The sequence below is a fragment of the Doryrhamphus excisus genome, chromosome 15 (assembly GCF_030265055.1).
Source record: "Doryrhamphus excisus isolate RoL2022-K1 chromosome 15, RoL_Dexc_1.0, whole genome shotgun sequence".
Lineage (NCBI taxonomy): Eukaryota > Metazoa > Chordata > Actinopteri > Syngnathiformes > Syngnathidae > Doryrhamphus > Doryrhamphus excisus.
Window position 1 is genome coordinate 10,451,697 of NC_080480.1, and position 23,375 is coordinate 10,475,071.

General features: G+C 40.6%; 1 protein-coding gene across 2 annotated transcripts; it reads left to right on the plus strand.

The window, feature by feature from the left end:
• The first annotated feature begins 3,472 nt into the window (after window positions 1-3,472).
• Window positions 3,473-17,102, plus strand: LOC131103720 (fascin-2-like). 2 transcript variants are annotated; one of them, XM_058050207.1, is made up of 5 exons: window positions 3,483-4,594; window positions 9,673-9,829; window positions 13,143-13,264; window positions 13,343-13,510; window positions 13,597-17,099. In XM_058050207.1, exons 1-5 carry the CDS (start codon window positions 3,772-3,774, stop codon window positions 13,800-13,802), a joined length of 1,476 nt encoding a protein of 491 aa, XP_057906190.1. In that variant the 5' UTR covers window positions 3,483-3,771; the 3' UTR covers window positions 13,803-17,099. The 2 variants fall into 2 exon arrangements, with proteins under 2 accessions (XP_057906189.1, XP_057906190.1); XM_058050206.1 differs by having other exon boundaries at window positions 3,473-4,594; window positions 13,143-13,510; window positions 13,597-17,102.
• The last annotated feature ends 6,273 nt before the right edge of the window (window positions 17,103-23,375 follow it).

Sequence of the window (23,375 nt, forward strand, 5' to 3'; positions counted from 1 at the left end):
TTAACACGTACACTGATAAATAGGGTAGTATCTTGCCCTATTTTGATGATTTAAAACACTACCAAAACTTATTTTCTCGGTGCATTGATACACATACTTTCCGACAACAACAACAGCAGAGACAACACTCACTATGTCCGCTATCATTGGGATGGCTGTGTCTTCCAGCACAAGATGTGTGCTCCAGTCCTCAGGTACAAAATGCTGACAGCAAACAAGCATCTTGTTGAGTCTTTGCAGCAAAATTGAGGTATTGCTCGGTATCAACTCTTCCATTTGTGAATGATACTGAGACTAGCGGTTAGCGATGCGTCATGTTAGTCCACCAGATAAAAATAATTTTTCATGTTAGCTGCCACAATAATAATATCACACAGTTTGGCTCATAATTGTGAGGAATATAAACATTTTTGTACAATCTGTTCCCTAAGCAGTATCATACTGTATGCTAGCCAGTGGTGGTGTTGTTCTCTTTGGGTGAAAAAAGTGTAATTTGAAGCCAAGGAGGGATAGGACCTTTAAAGAGTCACATTTGGCAATCTGGCATCTAATGGCCGCTGACCACCACTGTAAAAGTGATGAAGTGTTATCGCTGGGAAGGTTGCTGGAGTGCCAGGCAACCTAGATGTGCGAGGAAGTGGGGGCACCAGAAGGACAAGAGAAAAGACTGGCCTCATTAGCCGGACATTAACGTCATCCTCATTGGAGATAATCTGGCACGACCACAACTCTCTCAATGTTTTTTGTCCATCTGTGGTCAGGACAACATTCTTAAATATTATACTCATAGATCAACTGACTGTGTTTCTTAATGCAAAAAAAACAGGTTTTGTTTTTAACCAGGTAAAGGAATTCCCTGAAGACGAATGAGAAAATGAAAGACATTCATCTTAGGAAATATTGTTTTTCATTTGTCAGCAGTTTACCTAGGACGGAGGACAACACACAACCGTGAAAACACTCTATTTTTACATTTGTTGAGCAACACTGCCACCTGCTGAGCTTGGATAGTTCCATCATTTCAGATTAAAACATTACGTTTTGAAGGTAATATGTTTGTCCTGTTTATTAAGACTTAAAATGCAGGCCCAATTTTACTATATATGAATTATAATTATAATTAATTATTATAATTAATTATAATTATAAGTACCATTGCATCAATTTGATATTAATCTAGCAATTTAAGATTAATGCTTAATGTATTTATCTAAATCATTGATCTCCAAAACCAAGTTAAAACCAAGAGAAATACACAAGTTGTGTCTTGCAAAACATCAAAACTTTTTAACTTTATTTTTGCAAAGTATGACAAAACGACAAAAAATATATGTTGCAAGTGGTTTTATGGCAAATATAGCTTTTGGAACTGTACAATTCCAAGGCTACCTAAAATGTACCATGTGTGCAATGCTGCCCCCAAGTGCCAACAGGAGGGATTTTACTGTACTGTACATGTAGTCAGTACATGTAGTTTGTGCTTTTGGTGGTCAACCAATCATATTGAAGTAATTAAAGAATGCGATTTGAATGACAGTAGAGTTAATTACATGAATTACACACTACAGTATATGTATGTATTATACATTATACGATTATGATGTCTGAAAAATGTACCTCTATCTATAAACATACAAAATATATTTATACATTCATTCATTTTCTACTGCTTATCCTCACGAGGGCGTCGGGGGTGCTGGAGCCTATCCCAGCTGTCTTTGGGTGAGAGGCGGGGTACACCCTGGACTGGTCGCCAGCCAGTCACAGGGCACATATAGACAAACAACCATTCACACTCACATTCATACCTATGGACAATTTGGAGTCGCCAATTAACCTAGCATGTTTTTGGAATGTGGGAGGAAACCGGAGTGCCTGGAGAACACGCACGCATGCACGGGGAGAACATGCAAACTCCACACAGAGATGGCAGAGGGTGGAATTGAACTAGCTGTGAGGCCTGCGCGCTAACCACTCGGCTAACCATATACATAGTATATGACTAAATTACCAAATATAGTCGACATAATAATGGAAAACACAGTGTACAGTTACAGTGTGTGTTACATGTGTTACTTGTCTGATTTTTGGTTGGACCATGAGTGAGGAAGGCGCTTCATTTGACGAAGTCTTGTTGGTGTATGTTGTTCTTGGGGGTGTAAATGTCGGGCTGATTCACCGCAGATGAATAACACCTCCTCAAGCAAGCTGAGGTTTGCCTCTGGCTACTTGCTGTGCAAGTCAAGACAGTGTGCTCCTTGTCAATGGAGTAATGTACTTTGCTTAGAATCAATTATTCATTACCACATCTTTAGAAATCATCACCAATTTAGGTAAAAATGTGTTGGCTTTTCTCCCATATAAACAGCCTAATTTATGGGTTTTCCTATAAATAATACAAATAATTATGGCTGTCCGATATTGGCTTTTAAAAATTATATGCCGATATTGTCTAACTGTCATTTTCTGATACCGATATCAGCTGGCTGATACCAATATGTGTAACATGACATATTTCCTGTGATGGAATGAACACATATGTGTTGTATACAGCATTTTTAAAATATCAGTTTTCATGATAGGGAAAAAAAATCTGATACTGATATGGTACTGATAATTATCGGACATCCATAAAAATAAGGATAGGAGAAAACATTTTTTCTCATAAAAAGGCTCAAGAGACACTTACTGCTGTTAGAACCTAATTTAAATGTCACTTTTGCATAATAGGAGACCTTTAACTTGTACTTTAGATATTTAGACTGTAAGGACTGTGAAGAACGGGCAAAGAGGAATAGAGGCTGATAATGCTCTTACACAGGCTGTCCTTGGTGTGCACTTTTACAAAGGTCATCCTGCATGGAGTCGCATCCTTTATTATCAACTTTAGGCTGACAGAACAGCAGAGACGGACGGGATTCGGGAGGATTTGTCAAATAAAGTTGACAATGCACCAAGGTGAAAGCGAAGCAAAGCGAAGGCAAATGGGCAAAGCTCTTTCATTCAAATGTGTGCAAATTCTTCATGGCTAAGCTCACACACCCAAGACTTGGCATTCACATGTTGCTATACAGCTTGTTGCAACCCGTATAAAGAAACCTTTGTAGTGTGCATTTGGGTCTTTAAGACGTATCAGTCAAGTAAATATATCAAACAATCAAAAAGGAGTATATCTGAGGCGATCGCGGTTGCAGGAGAAGCACCTCTCCTCACTGGACATTTCCCAATTAGGCTGTTGCTAACTGGCAGATCTAAGCAAGGATAATCCGAGGGGTTACACCGTTGGAGGAGCGACAATGCCAGAAAGACCCTACAGAAGCAGAGGACTGCAATGAAGCGTGTCAGAGAGAGAGCTAAAGTGGATGAAAGACAAGGACAAAAGAGAGATGCGATGCTAGTGGATGAAAGGTACGCTGCTAGAAGTGTCCTGTCCCGGGGTGGAGGAACAAGGAGGGGAGATTTGCAGTTGGTGCACCAGTATGTGACGTCAGCGGCTTGTTGGATTGAGGTGCTTTGTCCTGCTGATTTAATCCCAACTCATTAAGGAACTGCGAGCAAGTGTCTGCAAAAGCGCTCCGGGGGAGAGAAAGTGACAGAAGACGGAAAGAGCATAAAACGTTCCATCAAGGGAGATAAGTGGAGCTTATTTATGACTTGAAGACACAAGAAGGAGTCTTTTATTCTTCTTTCTCGGAGCTTGCAGGCTTTATTTTTTACATTCTTGGTCCTAAACTTCTTTCCTTTTTCTTGAATCGTGTGGCTTGGTCAAGCATGCCCACAAACGGAATCAACAGAGCTCTGAAGCTCCAGTTTGGCCTCATCAACTATGAGAACCGCTACCTAACGGCGGAGGCCTTCGGCTTCAAGGTGAACGCCTCAGGCACCAGCATGAAGAAGAAGCAGATCTGGACCTTGGAACAGGACGAGCACGATGGCCAGGTGGTGTTCCTTCGCAGCCACCTGGGGCGCTACCTGGCTTCCGACAAAGACGGGAAGATCACATGCGGGGCCGAAAGTCCTGATCCAGAGTGCCGCTTCTTGATCGTTCCCCAGTCCGATGGTCGCTGGGCGCTGCAGTCGGAGCCTTACCTGCGTTACTTTGGAGGCTCGGCTGACTACCTGTCTTGCTTTGCCCAGGTGATTGCAGAACAAGAGCTGTGGGCTGTACATTTGGCTCTGCACCCACAAGCCAGTCTGCTCAGCGTGGCGCGGAAACGATATGCCCACCTGTCCGCTTCCGACGGGGAGATCTCAGTGGACAGCAACATCCCTTGGGGGGTGGACTCTTTAGTCACCTTGGTGTACCAGGATGGCAAGTACAGCTTGAAAACCTGCGACAGCCGCTTCCTCAGCAACGACGGTAAACTAGTGAAGGAGAACACCAACACCACCAGCTTCACACTCGAGCTGAAATCGGGCAAGCTGGCCTTCAAGGACTGTGACGGCAAATATCTGACCCCGGTGGGTCCAACGGGTACGCTGCGCTCGGGACGGTGCTCCAAGCCGGGAAAAGATGAGCTCTTTGACCTTGAGGAAAGTCATCCACAAGTAGTTTTTCAAGCAGCCAATAAAAGATTTGTCTCTGTCAAGCAAGGTAAAGTAACACAAAACATGACATCTCTTTCTGGTACACGATACTTGGACATGAAACTTACATGAGCAGCAATAACGGGGTGCATTACTCTAAACAAAAAAACAGAAATATTGTTATGAGAGCAGAATAGTTCACTCAACTTTTTACTTGAATTTTGCCAGGCAACCTTACCAAGTCAGCTTACAGACTAGACACTAGAACCCCCCCAACACACACACACACCTTTGATTGACAGAAGTTGGAACCAGTTAAAACAGTTAAATGCTAACACATAATCAAGATGGAATAACATCCCTGAGAAGCCACCTCCTAGTTTCCAGACTTCCTGCTGCTTGCTATGTATGTGTGTGTGATTGAAAAGACAGGAAAGTGTGTCCGCCTGACCATGGATGGATAAACGAACTCGGACGTTTCTACAAAAAAAGCCCACAATACCGCCATGCTGTGTCTTGTGGTGATGTGCAATATCAATGATTTTGTTTCTGGTCCAATACCGAGTAAAATTCAGCCTGGTATCCACAAACTTTATCTGATAATGATACTTTTAATGATACTGCAAATTCACCTAAAAATTTGCGTTTTCATACATGTTGCTTTTCATCCTAAAGCTCAACGGTGACTTTCCTTACCCTTCACTTGGTCCAGTGAGCCCTTTAGTAGTTTCGATTAGTTGCTGGGGTTACTTAAGTCAACAGTTTGACTTCTCAAAACAATATTCGTTTTAAAGAATAACGCATTTTGCCAAAACATTTTGATAAAACAGCCTCCTTGTTTAGCCATCTTGTTTAGGTACGTGTTCCACAGCGGATAAACATTCATCACATACACAACAATGGACATCACTGGGTTTATAATGGATTAATACGCCAGAGAAAGTAAACCTGAGCCATTTGTGAGGTCGGATTTTTTCAAGAAGGCATTATTGTCATGCAAATGTTTGACTCTTTAGAACATACATTGTTTGAGAAGGTGGGGGTAAGTCATGGGGCACTACACTGCTGATGGGGATGTCGTAAAACTTCATGTCAACAATACGAAATATCCCTTTAACTTCAAATATTGAACATATTAGTGAATTTATAGTAATTAAAGTGTGCCGTGTGGGGATTGGACCATCACTATAAATGAAATCCTCAAGATGTAACACCAAATAATCATCAAACCTACTCATTTGTTCATATAATGCCCACAGAGCATTGACCAACTTCATGCTCTATCACATTTCTGCTCTGTTCTTTTTGCACAGTGAGGCTTTCAGGCGCAATTCGCAATTTTGAGTGTTGGGTTGTAATTGTTTTTCATTTTTAGTCACATACTCCCGATGGAAATTTGTGAACCCCTGGAAGTACGGGTACCCCACTTTGTACTTTGGGAACCTAGGACATATAGAATATGAGACATTAATTAATGTATTGATTAAATTAATAATTAATTTCAATAAATTAATAATTTAATCAGAGCGCAGACCTCACAGCTAGGAGACCAGGGTTCAATTCCATCCTTGGCCATCTCTGTGTGGAGTTTGCATGTTCTCCCCGTGCATGCGTGGGTTTTCTCCGGGTACTCCGGTTTCCTCCCACATTCCAAAAACATGCTAGGTTAATTGGCGACTCCAAATTGTCCATAGGTATGAATGTGAGTGTGAATGGTTGTTTGTCTATATGTGCCTTGTGATTGGCTGGCGACCAGTCCAGGGTGTTCCCCCCCTCTCGCCTGAAGACAGCTGGGATAGGCTCCAGCAACCCCCGTGACCCTTGTGAGGAAAAGCGGTAAAAAATGAATGAATGAATGAATAATCATTTAATCATGTATTTATTTATTTAAAGTCCTAAAGTATAATAAGGTAGCAGGGTGATTTACAATATAACAAAGCTAATATACAACAGAAAAAACAGCGATGTGAAAATTAAACAATATAAAAAAATATTGAAAACATTGAAATAGGTTATAAATAGGGTTGTCAAAGTTAACGTAAAGTTAATTTCTATGTATTGTAGTGTTTAAATAGTGTTAATTTCTATGTATTGTAGTGTTTAAATAGTGTTGATATAAATTAATTTATATCAAATTTGCAATTTGTATGAAATGTTTTATGACTATTGCCCTGTGTTTTAGGTATTTTCATTTGTACATTTCATGAAGGAAAGGTACATTGAGGCAAATCTTTAATAATAATAGTTTCTGAATGTTCTTAAATGGGCTTTTTTTAACTTACAAATCTCATTTTGAGCTGACACAAATAAACAAAAACATTTATTTTGTCAGTGTGAGACGTCTCACTCGCACACATTTTGTATTTGCTGATTTGTTTGTGGTTGGGTTTAAGAGCTAATATGCCAATAACAAAAAAAATAGTAATATGAAAATATGCTTGCTGACTGCATTGTTTCAAATAATGGCCCATCGTTCCGAAATTGATATCCTTTTACATAAAATTTGATGTAAGTATCGTTTTAGTTTACCACAAAGAGATTTCCTCTACTTATTATAAATAAAAAACTTCTTTCTATCTGTGATTAAATGTGATTAATTCTGAGTTAACTATGGATGGAATGTGATTAATCATGATCAAATATTTTAATCGATTGACAGCCCTAATTATGAATCATTTAGAACTACAATAAGAATGAATGCTATTCACAATCACACATGGCTTTGTTTGCGATTAGTCATCATTTGAAACGCTTCAGACAAACAAATGACAAACCCCAATGAGTGTATCAAGTATCAAAAGCATCAATATTTTCATTGAAAATATTGAGATACAAGAGTTGTTATCGAAGTATCAATATTTCAGCATTGATCACTAGTGGCTTGCACACCCCCACTATACAGTCCATCCACTGCGGATGTACAAAGACAAACAAGGATTGATCGGTGCCTTGAAATACACAGCAGAGGTCTTCCGAGGAAACCAATATGTTCTTGGAATGGTGCTCCCACAGGTCTCCTGAAAATGTATCACAATGGATAACTGCATATGTTGGTTTGAGTTTGTGTATGTTAAGACATCAAGGGGATTATTTAGAAATACTCTTATTGCTCACACGTGACACATAAAAATGTATTAAAACATAACCCGTGTGAAGCTAAGCTGAACTAAAAGGAGAATTAATGGATGCAAATGCTTGTAAGACACATTAGAAGTAGTGAATATATCTTATTTTATTGCGAGTAATAATCCTGCAATCACTAAACTGTGTGTTTTTGGTGTTTTCACATTTTAAGACGTTTTAAGATGTTTTAAGACATTCATTCATTCATTCATTTTCTACCGCTTATACAGTGATTTATCATTTCTGAGTCTTTGCATCGATGGTGCTTAAACTTCTTTCACACTGGAAAGACTTACAGATTAAATGTTATATAAAGGTGAAAAATGGATTCAGTTACAGGGAAAACTTGTTTCAAAGTCAGAACAAAGTGGGGCAGGGGGCCACCACAACTTGGGTCCATTGCATTAATTATAATGCTAAGCCCACGCAATTACTCTAATAGTTCCAGTACAAAGGTTAAAAGAAAAATGTGTCACAATGACTACTTAGCGGTCTCTCTCGCTATTTTTCTTCCATTCATTGTTAAAGATTCCTTTTTATTACCGGTAGTTAAAAGCTTTGTAATTAAGGCCACATTCAGTTTTGCACTCTGCTTCCATTGAGCTGTTTTACAGTATACTATATTGGAATATAGTGAGTTTTTGTTCGATGACAGCAGCGCAGCCCAGGCGGTAAAGCGGTAAATATGATATATTTGGGGGATTTTTTACAGTCGAATGAAGTAATTTGAAAAGCAAGGCAGATTGCAATGAGAAGCAGCTCAGTTTCTCTCGTGCTCTTGTGCCTGAATGGTCATCAGGTCCTACTGTGGAGGTAATTGTGATAATGGGCTTTGGCATTTCAACTGCATCCTCATTTAAGATTACATGGCAAGAAAACGACTCTAGTCTGTAGGTCTTGAGTAGGGTATGGTTCTCTGTTCTCCAATTTGGACCGGCAAAGCTCACAGCGACAAATAATTAAAGCTGGGCCTTGTGAAATATGTAATACTTACTCACGCAAGTAATACGCAAAGGCACGCTCTTGCGCAAGGTCAATTGCAACAAGCGTCGCTGAAGAGCATCACAACTGTAGCAGATACCGCTTCGTGTTTCTACAACCCTGATCCGTGGGGTGAGGAATAGCGTTTTAAAGTGCAGTGTGTTTGGGCCTCGTGGCAGTTTCATGTTTTTAAGAACAGTGCACCGAAAGCTGCTTAGTGGGCCCTGCAGTGAAGATTTGCATTTCACCACTCAGGGAATTACAGCAAGCGAATGAACAGGAAGGGTGGAGGGGTGACTGCAGGGAGATTAGGGTTGTAACAGGCTTAAGAGAGAGGTTGGAGGATATTTCTGTGGCATCTAATGTGACCTGCAGCAGACACGGTTGGGTTATATGTGTCTGCGAGTGTATTCCCCACCACCTGACACACCCAACCAGACAGCACTAATTCATGTGGATTAAGTATATAACATTGGATTGGCTGCAAGTGAGGTGCTCCCCCCAGGATACTGGCTGACTGACAGCAAAGTTCAAGTTGATGTTGTACAGTAATTATTATGGTAATGATTTGATTTGTTTCAGATATGCTTGACGGGTTACACTGTGAAGAAGACCTTAATCCTACCCCTACTGCGTATCTCAGTAACAGCCATGATCGTCATATCATGTCACACGTGGTTCACATAGAGATGGAGTTCTCAAATTAGATGTCCTTCTGAAAAGCACAAGTGACATGCTTCCACACCTGATAAGATATGGTGTTAATCTTAACAGCTTGGTTTCTGCACCCCATGACGAGTCAGTGGAGCTGTCACTTGCAAAATCAATGAGAAAATATTGTCACTTGAAGCAAAAGACTGTTTGATTTATTTGGATTCCTCTTCAATCTAAAGTTAACACACTGTTAATCTATGGACAACAAATCCCAACCTAATGTGATGAGTCCAATGAGTAAGGAAAGGAAGAAAGCCAATGACAACGCAATGCCTCTTCCCTACAACACAGAGACAAACTGACCCATTTTCTCTGTCTTGGGTGCAGGTGTGAGTATTTCAGCCAATCAGGATGTGGAGACGGACATGGAGACGTTCCAGATGGAGATTGACAAGAAGAGCAAAAAGTCCATGTTCAGAACCAACGGGGGGTCCTACTGGACACTTGTGACTCACGGAGAGATTCAGTCCACTGCATCAGAAGTGTGAGTAGCATATCCACAGGTCCTTTTCAGAAGAAAATACTACATTCAAAATAGATAATAAGAAAGAACATTGAGCCGCCACGTGTTTCACATATACTGTTCGTTCAGCTGGTGTCGGATCCGCTCCTACACTGAAAAAAAAAAAACAAGTGGTTAGCACACAGGCCACACAGAGGGTTCGATTCCCGGCTCGGGCATCTCTGTGTGGAGTTTGCATGTTCTCCCCATGCTCCCCCATTCCCCCACTCCGGTTTCCTCCCACATTCCAAAAACATGCTAGGTTAATTGGCGACTCCAAATTGTCCATAGGTATGAATGTGAGTATGAATGGTTGTTTGTCTATATGTGCCCTGTGATTGGCTGGGACCAGTCCAGGCTGTACCTCGCCTCTTGCCCGAAGACAGCTGGTATAGGCTCCAGCATGCCCGTGAGCCTCATCGGGATAAGCCAAAAATGGATGGATGGAAAACGAAATGTAAAAAAAGACAGAAAGAGGATGTGGTTAAATGGTAACAATGGAGTCCCATCGTGAAGGAAACCACTAGTTGCTGCTGTGGCTGACAGCTGACGGATAAAACAATTCTGTGGTTAGGTGCACACACCTTTCACAATGGCCACCTATGGTATTTTAAGTCGCTATGTTGTGTAGGTTGTGTGGAAATGTTACTTGTTTGATTGCGCCAATCCCGCCATGAACTCCATTGCAGAGTATTTTTACTCATTTACTTGCCAATTTTTTTTTATTGCGTTACTAAATGACTCGTGGTGTCTTTGGCTTATGTTTTCATTGCGTTACTTTGGTTTCGTTACTTTGGTTTTTGTTTTTAAATAAATTTCTCTGTTTAATGTATATTTAATGGTTGCTAAACTCCATGCTAACCAGTAGTAGAACATTCACTGTGTATACTGGATGCTACGTAAGTTGGTTGAATCAATGAACAGAAATATGAATGAATTGTGTAATGTAATCTTTACTGCCATATTGAGCTGAAGTGTGACTTATTAAAAACTTGTTTACCTGTAAAGTTTTATGAAATATTTTGGTATAGTATGTTTTCAGGCCTTTACAGGTCAGGGTTATTTTGTTATTTTCACAGCTTGGTTTTGCACACAAAACGAGTATTATTGTTTCCTTTTGCTCAAAAAAAAAACCTTACCCCCGCAACTTGGGTAAAAACTGTCATTTTCTGTTTATTTAATTGTTTTCTTGAACACTATCAGTCGGAGGCTGACTGTAGGTTTACACAGCATGCGCACACACCGGTCTTGTGGAGGTGCGCTCCAGCCCCTGCTTGTTGATGATTAGATGCATGATGAAAGAATCACTTTGCCGCTTCCTTTTTTTAATGCGTGCTGCACGGGAATTTGGACCAGAGTTACGATGCATACAAGTATTTTTACAGTACTTAGTTAGCTCTACGACAGTGAGGGCAGCAGCGCTCTCTCAGCCTCACAAGCTAGCTTGTACATCATCGAGCGTCAACACGAGAGTTGCCGACGTGAACAAAGAAAAGTTGTAGCAGTTGTTATTTATTATTTTTTCATTTGGAGAAAAAACAAAACATGAGGAAATATAATCTTATGGACCCCCCCCCACCCCCCACCCCTGACATTTTATGTTGAACAACCAACTCTCGAACAGCACCACTGTTGGCTGGAGATACTCAATTTCAAGTGTATTTATTTTTTATTTCCATTTATCCATCCATTTTCTACCGTCCATATGCTGGAGCCTATACCAGCTGTCTTCGGGCGAGAGGTGGGGTACACCCTGGACTGGTCGCCAGCCAATCACAGGGCACATATAGACAAACAACCATTCACATTCATACCTATGGACAATTTGGAGTCGCCAATTAACCTAGCATGCATGTTTTTGGCGAGAATATGCAAACTCCACACCAAGAATCGAACCCTGATCTCCTGACTGTGTGGGCTACATGCTAACCACTCGACCATCATGCGGCCCCTTATTTTATATTCAGATTTATGTATTTATTAGGGATAATGCATGTTGATGAATATCTGCAAGCAATACAGATGTAAATATGCCAGATTACATCTCAACTGCTCGTTTTCATCTGTAGTCCCCCGGCAGGTAATGACAAATAACAATAAACACTGTACAAGCAATACACAATAAACAATAAAAAAAAAACTACATTTGAGTAAGTTACTGACAATAAGTGCAGTAAAAGCAAATTCAGACTGCTTCCCTGCATTTCCACATTCGGCATGCTAACATGTCCTGTCTATGTATGATCACATATCGGAGATGTTGATGAGCTGTCGTGTTGACTGGTCGTAAGAATTTTTAAGTGAGCTAATTGGTGCTCACTAAGACAAATCGACAGTCGATCTCCCACAGGCTCTCCTTCCTTTTAAATAAGGTACGTTGTGAGATCTCGTCCAAAATCAGAAATTCTGTCATTTCATACATTTTGTGGGCAGTAAACACCCAGTCACAGGCGCCTAAACAACCGTTCAGACTCAAATTCACACCTATGGACAATTTAGAGTCTCCAATTACCCCAGTGCTTCTCAATTATTTTCTGTCGTGCCCCCCTAAGGGACAGCCCTCAGCAAAATTTGATTTTTGGGGCCCTCTATTACCTACTATAGTGGAGCTCTGACATTTAGAGCAGAGAGGCAGTAGGGAAACTACACTCTGGTGATATAACAGTGTCATTTTTAGTCTCAATTGCTCGTGGGGGGCCCTTAGTGTTTACGGGGCCCTAAGCAGGTGCTTATGCCTCTGGTCACCATAAATGTCCAGGCGGGGTACACCCTGGACTGGTCGCCAGCCAATCAAAGGGCACATATAGACAAACAACCATTCACACTCACATTCATACCTATGGACAATTTGGAGTTATATGGCTAATGTAACTCATTAAATCAAATATTTTTTTAAGATGGGCTCAAGTCAAAAATCAGTATCGGATCAAAAAGAAAAAAAAGATCCGCTGTGGCGATTCCGTAATCAGGAAAAAGCTGAAAGAAACAAGCAAAACAAACCACCACCAGAGGGGGTGTTCTCTTGCCTGTATTGTTCAGAGGAATTTCTCATATTTTCAAACGCAAACGTTGACAGTTATGAATCAATTTTGCCGTGCTTCAAACGGAAGGTAATTGGATTTCTCAAGGACATAACATCTTTTACACTCAAATAACACATTTTACACCCCTGTGGAGAAGGTATAAACCTACATACATACATCCTGTGTAGGAACCAGGAAGTCAAGAGTCTATTTTCTACTAATATCTTGCCAGAAGGTTTTCATCTTCATCTGAATCCATATTTCCATTCCAGAGAGATCAATACAATGTTTGACATCGAGTGGCGGGGGCAAAGGGTGGCCTTGAAAGCATGCAATGGGAAGTACGTGTGCACAAAGAAAAACGGGCAGCTCTCAGCCGTGAGTGATGCTGTAGGTGAGTGCTTATACGGAAGGCGATTTGACATGATTGCTGGAAGATACGGCTATGACAGTAACGTTTTATACCCTGAAGGAGAAGATGAATTATTCCTGATGAAGCTCATCAACCGTCCGATGCTGATCCTCCGTGGAGAGAATGGCTTTGTGTGTCACCACAAAAACTCCAACACTCTAGACGCCAACCGATCTGTCTACGATATTTTCTCATTGATCTTCAACGACGGCGCCTACAATGTTAAGAGTCAGTGTTTGTACGCAATGCACACAATTTGCAATTTCTACGTTTTCATCTAAGCTACCATTTCCATGTTTGACATGCTTCCGCAGGTGTGAATGGAAGGTTCTGGTACGTCTCCAGCAGCGGCCTTGTGTGCTCAGATGGAGAAAAGCCAGAAGATTTTTTCTTGGAGTTCCTGGAACACGGGCGCATTGCCATTAAGTGTTCTAATGGCAAGTACCTTCGAGGAGACCAGGGAGGCACTGTGATGGGTGATCGCACTTCTGTTGATGCGTCCTCTCTTTGGGAGTACTAAAACCTATTTACCCCAAAGAATGGTCCAAGAAGATGATTGATGAGGTGAAGGAGCTGCTGCTATCAGCTCACCAACACAAGGATTGGCTGGCTAACATTTTCATGCCTGTTTTTATACCAGCGACCAGATATCCAATCCTGTTTTTTTTTATTTTAAGGTTTAGGAAAGAAGTATTGTTTCTTATTCTTTTTTTTGTTTTTTGGGTGACCATGTCATTGCCAAGCTCGGAAAATTCACAGCTAATCAGAATGAATGAAAAACCTTGATCTATAAAGTCAAGTTTCAAATCATGATCAGTAAACTATCGATAATTGCTGAAACATGCAAAAGAATAGGATGACTGTTTTTCACTCCTTTTAGGACAGGTTGAATTGTACAAGTATAAACATGTAATGTTTAAGCCTGTCCGAAAGAAATACATCTATGACAGGGACAATATGATGTCTCAGAAGTACCTGAACAAATCAAGTGTTGCGGCCTATTAAGTTGAAATGCCTTTCAAATCAATGCCATGAGTGGGACTAGCCACATTCTGTATTTCTGATCATTCCACTGGCAAAACAAAAAAGGATATTTCTGAAAATCTAAGGCCATTTTCTGCATGCTTTTAACACTGGTTCGTGTCTTGCTGGGTTAAACTTGGAACTAAACCTCACCGATTGATTGGTTTGGTGCACACCAGGGTTCAGATGCTCACGTTTACATTTGATCAAATGAACCAAAATTGAACCCAACTAAATATTGCAAGTGTGAACGCACCCTAAAATTTACAGCTCTTTATTTAATTACAGTACATGCTCATGAGCTTCTGTGCCCTGAAATATCACTATCACGGCACCGGTCTTTAAAAAAACAAAGAGCGGTTATTGCCAATGGTGTTTTCATCTATTTTAATGGACCCTTTACAGCTTTCTATAAAACACAGAATGAAGCATATGAAGTGGACTTGCACAAATGGACTGTGTAGTTGTGATGCTGAGCAATAGTAGAATATATCCAAAGACAACGTGGCAGTATCACTGAAATAAACTACTTGTGATGAATATTAAACGTGTGTTTGTAAAGGAGAGACGAGACATCAATATTGACATCAAGCGTAAACCAAATTAAAGAAGCATTTGTTAAGGTATTTATCATCCCTGTGTGAACCAGGTGGGAATTTATTAAAAATTCTAACTTGGGGCCTTAATGAACAATACAGTACACCAATTCAGGGATGCATGAGTGATTTGAATACTTATTGTAGCGAGTCAGGGAAGTACTGTTGTTTAGTAGTGATTGGCAGAATAATCATTTCGTTGATTGATTGGCTTGAAGCAAAACAGAGTACACTACTGGTTGCAACCAGCAGAGGCGCTGTTGATTCAAATAGCTAAAGACGACGACATGATAGCAACTAAGGGAGGTAGATCTATGCCGACCTTGGGCAGCATTATTCTGCTAAATACCTATTGTCATTGAAACAGGAGTTCACAACATTCAAATGAGAAAGAAATCTATAAATATAAATAAGTTGTTAATTTTGAGGTAAACTTTGCCCTGATGGACTTTCATGCTTTAAATCAAAAAACTAGTCCTTGTTGCAGATCATGGTTAAAGGGGAACTGCACATTAGGAGAATTTTGCCCATCATTCACAATCCTTATGTGAAACATAAACACATTTTCTATGCATTATAACGCAAGAAAACAACTTCATATGAGCTAGCTAACAATGCACACACCGACACAACTATTTTGACGCTTCAGCCCTAACAAAAAACTTCCAAAAACTGCCAACAGTGTTTATTTAACTGACCTGTATATTAACCGAGCTACCGTGATGTTGTTATTTTAGTAGCTAACATGAAGTACTATATTTCTGGCATAGTGACATCTTAGCATCATAACGCCTCAAGCTACTCCCTGGTAACACTACCTACTGGTGCTGAGAATGTGTTAACGCTAATTTATAAATTATGCTTTGCATGTGTATTAAGGAAAGTGCTTGCATTAAGCCGAAAAGTTGGTCAACTTTAAGATTCCACATGCTGTCAACAAAACCACCGAACACACCGAAGCAGTGGATACCAGCTCTCAACTTACACCTGACGACATTGCTACAAAGACTCAGCAATATGGTCTTTTTCTTTTTTTTAAACCTGAGAACTACTTTGAGCTTACCATCTCAACAGGGTAAACACGTCATGTGCTGGAAGATACAGCTATTCAGTTGGCATCCCATTGAGAGCATATCTTGTAAGTACTCACAATAGCCTGATCTGCCTTGCACAAAGCAACATTATTCTCTGTCTGGGGGAGGAGGCGTCTTACCTTGTTGACGGAAGTAGTGTAAGTTCCGATCAATTGGTCTGTGAAATCAATGCACCGACGAAAGACGTTCAAAATACTGTAAGTATTACATGGTATCATCAATGTACTTGTTCTTGCGTGATCACAGCATGTATATAAAATGAAAAAACCTTGTTAGAGGATTTTTTTAGAGGGCTTTGTGGTCCAAATAGGTGGGTCCCAATGACGTGCTTTTTTAGCTACCTCATAATAACCCATTTTCTGGAGTTACAATGCACAGAAAAAACGAAATATGTGTTCATGTTTCGAATAAGGATTGTGAATGATCCAAAACTCACACAACGTCAGCCATAATTTCTGATCTATTCCAAATTATAGCAGCACATGCACACATTCACAGCTGGTTGGTTGGCTCCAAAACTGTCAATCTAAAATATGGATGAATTCCACTGAAAGTGGTGAGAATGAGTCTGACAATGGCAAGAAAAAATGCATCACTGTTGAAAAGTGTGCATTCAGTGATGATGAATGACTTGTTAAGCTTTGCAAATATACACAATAACTTACTGTCCATGTAATTGCAAAGCATTTTTATTGAATTCTATGACACCATAAATGACAAATGTATGAAACCGATGTGGCTTTGATTTATTTCCCTACATGATAATTGGTTTTCTGATCTGGTGCATCTTTTAGTCAGGAAATTGTGGTGTCAAACTGAATTTTGTACCAAATGTTCCCATTGCGGGCTGCACGGTGGACGAGTGGTTAGCACGCAGCTGCGACCCTCGTGAGGATAAGCGGTAGAAAATGAATGAATGAACATTCCCATTGCCTACACTAGGTGGCAATGTGTCTATTTGCATACACAGCCAGGTTCCAAGTGCTTGAGGCACCCTGCTCGGCAATCAAGTCAGCCTTTTAGATTCCCAGCATGCTCGCTGCCTGATCCTGCCCTGACATCTGTTGACGCTTTCAACTCACCCCAGCTTTGCATTACAGGTGCCGTCTGTCATGGCTGCTCATCAGGAAAGGATGCATGGCAGTTTGGCCCCCATTTCAAGTGGAATACATATCATGTCATTAAACATCCACCACTTGACATGGATCCAATCCATTTATTAGCTACTCTCCACTGTTTTCATTTAGTATATCATTATGTATATCATTAACATGACCTCAAATTACGTTAATATTAAAGTATCAATATTTTGGTTTGAGACTCAGCCTTAGAGCATAAAGATATATTAACTGACACACAGGAGTGGCGTGAGCTTCCGTGTACGTGTACACAACAGGCATATGCCTGTGCATGACTGATTTTGTTCCTCCCTATTTAAGCCTTATTCAGTTAAGTGGCCATCAGGAGTCTTCCCAATGGGACCTACAAAATTGGACCAATGAATGGCCGTTTATTTATTGCTGTGCCTTACAATGTTCCGCTATATTAAAGGGATAGTTCTGATTTTTGCATTGCATGACATTGCCATCAGCGTCGTGCATCAACTATGATTTACTCCCCATTTCATCCATTGAGCCAAGTCCTGGTCGGATTTTGGTCATGAGAAAATATTTCTGGTTAGTTGGTGTGGCCACTTAAAGGGATAGTTTGGATTTTTTGGACATGAAGATGACATTGACATTGTCATCACTTGTTTCGTAGTCAGACATGTTTACTTTCCCTATCCCAGCAGTAAACACTGCAAATGTGCATAACAATGGACAGGCGGGTGCGTGAAGTGATACGACAGCAGAGAAAATAAGTGATTTGTGAGGTCAATTTTTTTTTCTAGTAGGCATTTTTGTGATGAAAATGTATTATGCTTTTGAACGCATATTGTTTTTGAGTCGCCAGTGCAGTGAGCTATGCACCAATTTTCAGGACAAAAATGTACTCATTTTCGACAGAGACGACGATTGGTTTAAAAGAGGAGTGGGGTGAATACTACTAATTTGACAATAATGACTGTGTGACTTTTTCTCAAGTGATAGTAAATCTCAAAGTAAATACACTTTTACTGAATGCGAGCTAAGTACTCACTTCTGGTAGAGGCTGTATCCCTGCATCCCTCCTTGATGTCACAATGGTTGATAGGCTGACTTTATACTGAGCCACGTTTTATATCGTGGATGGATCTGAAAAGAATGGATGACTAGGTGTAAACATTCATTGTGGCAAGGACAGGCAAGGATAATCTTGTCTGCAAATTGGTTTATGTGAGAACTTTTAAAACTTTGACAAAGATAGCAATCAATGAAAGCTTTTAAGCAGACATGCTCAGAAGATTTTAATGTCCTTGGAACCGCGACAATGCCAGATTTCAATGGTTACTTAGCAGGGACGTGTGGAGAGGTTCAGGACTAGCGAGGCATCATCTCCTTTGGGGGGGTAAAGAATTTAATTATTGTGTTACATTTTGCTGGATTTCTGGTTTCTGTCTTGTGGTTTGATCAGGAAATGCACACATTCAGGGATTGATTTTGACTGAAGAAATCGTTAAACATAACTGGAAACATACAGCAAATGCATTTATAGCAGCTCAATCGACCAATATTGACTTTTATTTGATTTAATTATTATTTTTCATGATGCCTCCTCTGAGAACGCGTCACTGTTACTGTGGAATATATTTGCACCACACTGCATGCCCCAGCTGAATTCCATTGCTAATTACAGAAATCATCATGCATGTGCAGTAATAAGCATGTGCCAAAAATGGAAATGTCGCTCTGAAGTACGTTCTATCAGCAGGTCGATGATATTAATGCTCGTAATGTGCAGCCAGGGGAGGCAGGGGAGGCAAACATACATATTTGTCCATCCAATTGTGTTATATATATATATATATATATGTTTCCTTCCTCCGTCCATCTCTGTATGCTGGTCTTCAAAGAAGTAAGAGTGATGATAAGTCATGCATCCATTTATATGTATGGAGAATTGTCTCACTGTCTTACAGTCATTCAGTCATTCTTCATTTTCTACCGCTTATCCTCACAAGGGTTGCGCGGAGTGCTGGAGCCTATCCTAGCTGTCAGTCTGTGGGCGAGAGGCGGGGTACAACCTGGACTGATCGCCAGCCAATCACAGGGCACATATAGACAAAAAAACATTCATACTCACATTCATACCTATGGACAATTTGGAGTTGACAAAAATATTTTTCTTTTTTGTAATTCCCACAGACTCCCTGCAACGATAATAGGTAACTTGTTAGAATCATAAATTCTGCTGTCTACCATAAAATCCTGAATGTTGGTGACCTCAAGCTGAAACCAACTTGGGTTTGACAGCAGGACAATGATCCAAAACATACCAGCAAGTCCACCCTCCAGTGTGGCTGAATGACAACAATTCTGTAAAGATGAGTGGGCCAAAATGCATCCACAGCGCTGTAAGAGCAAGTCTGTTATGACAAAAATGCGAGGATCCGAATCTTTTCACTTCCTGGTTGCTGCAGAGCTCTTTCACAAGGCAATGATGCATGCATGCCACCTTGTTGACATTTTTATGGTTAAACGAGACTGAACATGATGTCTTCTATTGTGCAGTTGTGTCATCCCCTCCTTTTGCCTCTCAGGCAAAAAAAAAAAAACTACGTAAAATACATTAAAATATGTACGTATTTGGGCTTGAGTGGCAAGTTGAAAAAAACATATAAATACATCTTTGGTAGCAATTAAGCAATTAAATAGACGTGATTTTTAAAAACCTAAACTTACCACTTTGTACAATCGTCCCTCGTTGATCGTAGTTAATTGGTTCCGGACATGGTTACAATAAGTAGGATTCAATAACCAAGATCTTTTGCGTTTAGAGCATAAAAAACCTGTTTATGACTTTCTAAATGCAGTTTTTTTTTTTACCATTTAGAGCCCCCAAAACATACCACTTCCACACAGAATGAGAGGAAAACTTTTGTTTCACTCTTTTGTCGGACATGCCATGACTGACTCAATGCACTGTTAAGGTAATGTAATCTATCCCATCAATGCCCAGTGACCAGAATGCTACATATGATTTGTCTTTCTTTTTCAATATTTTTTGACTAATAATGGGCCATAATCAACAACAAAACAGCAATAATTGATTAAATTTTGGAAAACCATGACAGAATGAGGAAGCAATATTCGTACTGCGATGCAACGACTGTGGTTCCGTCGCTGCTTTGTTTTCAGTGAGGCCCTAATTCATAATATTTTGATGCAGGTCAAATTCAATTAAATTTAGGCCATGCTTTTTGACACCCGTGTTCTATGCTGTTGCCTGTACCCTGTAATAGTGGCATCACAAACAACACAAATGGAAAGAAAATGCCCAGAAAAAATCGCCATAACCTGTGGAGTTAATGTTTTAGATGCTCATAAAAGGACACAGAGAGTGGCATTTCCAACAGTAAATGTTTTACTACATGAAGGATAGGAAAACACTGGATGGGATAAATATCAAGGTCCGTGTCCTAAAAAGCGCAACACATAAACAACATGATGGAGAAATACCCTTATTCCCTTTTCCAATTTGGAGCCAAACAGCGTTAAGGCCAGTGGGTCCGTCACTGAATGGACCCCCTCATGCAGCTGATCGAAAGGATCAAGTCCATTAAAAAGGCTTGGGTCTCAGTACAGACAATTTGGACTTTAGTACACTCCCAAATGATCTAGCCAAAGCACCAAGGTGAAGAAAATGAACAGAAAGGGAGACACACAACTCAAGCTTGGTGTGAAACTGGTGTGAATCTGGGGGAAAAATATGCCTCGAAATTAGAGATGTTCCGATCAGGGTTTTATGCTGCCAATACTGATCCTGATAACCCATGGCCGATACCAATACCGATCACATACATGCAGTGTAAATGTCTAAATGTACTACTGGCTATATTAGGCGTCACCTAGGTTTTTTCTTGAGAACTACTTTTACAAAATAAAAATGACCAAGACATTTATTTTCTTAACTTATTTGAAGCCAAACAAAGCTTTTTTTTTTTACCAGAACATGAACAAACTGCATTCCACCCTCGGCCATCTCTGCATGCGTGGGTTTTCCCCGGGTACTCCAGTTTCCTCCCACATTCCAAAAACATGCTAGGTTAATTGGCGACTCCAAATTGTCCATAGGTATGGATGTGAGTGTGAATGGTTGTTTGTCTATATGTGCCCTGTGATTAGCTGGCAACCAGTCCAGGGTGTCCTGTCGCCCGAAGACAGCTGGGATAGAGGCTCCAGCATGGCCACGACCCTCGTGAGAATAAGCGGTAGAAAAAGAATGAATGAATGACCATTCGGTACAGTACACAGGCGTGCCCAGTTCCCACATGAAGAGAAAAGTTGCAGAAAATGGATGGATGAATGCAGTAGGAACTGCATGGGTGACTACATCTTCACAATTAATACATCTTTGCAATGTATGCATCCCATTATAATAAATAAACAATACAAAAAGTGTATTTCATTATATGGTTTAAGGCTTATAGCTTAAATTTTAGATCTTTTTATATGGTCATATTGAGATACATGCCCAAAAATATATATGATTTATGCTAAGGTCCATATCACCCAACCCTAGAATGGACAATTAGCAAACAAATGATCAATACAATACAATTACAGTCACATTTTCTGCATGCAGCATGTGTATTAGGGCAATTTGTAAGTGTGTTTAGTCCGATGTCGGGCTCCAGGGTGACAAATAGGAATCCTATAGCATCATTGTGGTTTATGTTTACAGAGCTGCACAGGGCGGTGGTCATCGTATTGCCCCTCAGCCTGGTGCTGCTGGTGTTTGGGTGGATTTTTGGACTCGTCAGTTCGTTGGCCTGGCAGTCCCAGTAAGCCCCAAATTGCTGACTGGGACTGCATTCTACTTTTTCGTCTGCAGTATGTACAAACACACACACGTATGCACAGAGACACACATAATTTATTTTAATACCCCTTGGATCAGTTATGTGGTGTGTGGGTTGGAGAGGCTTTTGTTTGAAGAAAAAGCCGCCCGAGTGGATTAGTATGAGTGTGTACACGTGGAGAATACAATTCACCTTTTTTATTTTTTGCCTTGAGGCGGCTTGGCAAGGGCCTCATATCAGCCTTGTCGATACTCTGCTAATGCACAGTGTGGCAAAGTGATGAGAACAGGTGTAGCATTGTACAGTTGGATGAGGAATTACACACAAAACCGTTAAAGAAGATATATTATGGAAGTGTGTGACAAAGGTTGGCTGGTGGTCTCCTCAATACAGGTTTTTCCATTGTTAGAGTCACAGTTACATACCTATAAAAACAGGATAAGATGGACTCACACTTGTGGTTGTTGTTCCTACTTCCTAATTCCTACTTCTTAAAATGTGTCATTGTTCTCCCTTGTTGCATTTCACTGGTTTCAGATTTGAGTCCAGTCTGTACAGTACAGATAAATTACGATCCCAGCTGTCTTCGGCTGAATGAATGAACAACATGCTGGTATCCACAACTCACCTTTTGTATTTCACAATGCATTTATTTCTAGTCTTCTCACATTATTAACTGGAAAACCTGAATGAAAAGCAAGTTTGCCCGTCTCTGCTGGGCCCCTCCAGGTGCATCTGCTGCCTTCTGAAGTCGACTCCCTCTTCTGTGCACAACGGGTGTTTTCAGTGCAGCACAAAAGTTCACTCGTCACGTTCCAACTGGGGAAGTGCTGAGACCGATGTGCACCCACCACGGAGTCAGAAAACGTTGCAGCTGACATGCACATCACACCTCATCTGCAGCCCGAGGCAGCCCCGGACTTTTGCATCAGAGTTCATTCATTCATTTGTGTTGGAACCTATCCCAGCTGTCTTCGGGCGAGAGGCGGGGTACACCTATTCACACTCGCATTCATACCTATGGACAATTTGGAGTCGCCAATTAACCTAGCATGTTTTTGGAATGTGGGAGGAAACCAGAGTACCCACGCACACACGGGAAGAACATGCAAACTCCATTCCGGTGGCCTGCGCGCTAACCACTTGGTTACCGTGCAGCCTGCATAAGAGTTTCTTGAAGATAATTATAAGCAGCTGATGGCAGACCTCCCACAAAGCCCTTGACTGCAACATGTCATTGAAGATACTGAAGATACGGTTTTTGCATTGCCATCTAAGATTTCTTTCCATTGAACTGTGGAGAAGTAAGTGATGAGCAACAATTCCAAGGAACAATTCCAAAGGAACAATTCTACCAGGACGTTGCAGCTATGGAGAAGAAGTGTCAGAAAATCGAAATCCAAAGAAATACAGCTGAATAGGTGCAGATTCTGGAAGAA

Coding starts and splice junctions, on each gene's coding strand:
- LOC131103720 (XM_058050206.1), top strand. CDS start 3,772: ATGCCCACAAACGGAATCAACAGAGCTCTGAAGCTCCAGTTTGGCCTC. Junction 4,595..9,672: donor ATTTGTCTCTGTCAAGCAAG/GTAAAGTAACAC, acceptor TCTTGGGTGCAG/GTGTGAGTATTTCAGCCAAT. Junction 9,830..13,142: donor CAGTCCACTGCATCAGAAGT/GTGAGTAGCATA, acceptor TTTCCATTCCAG/AGAGATCAATACAATGTTTG.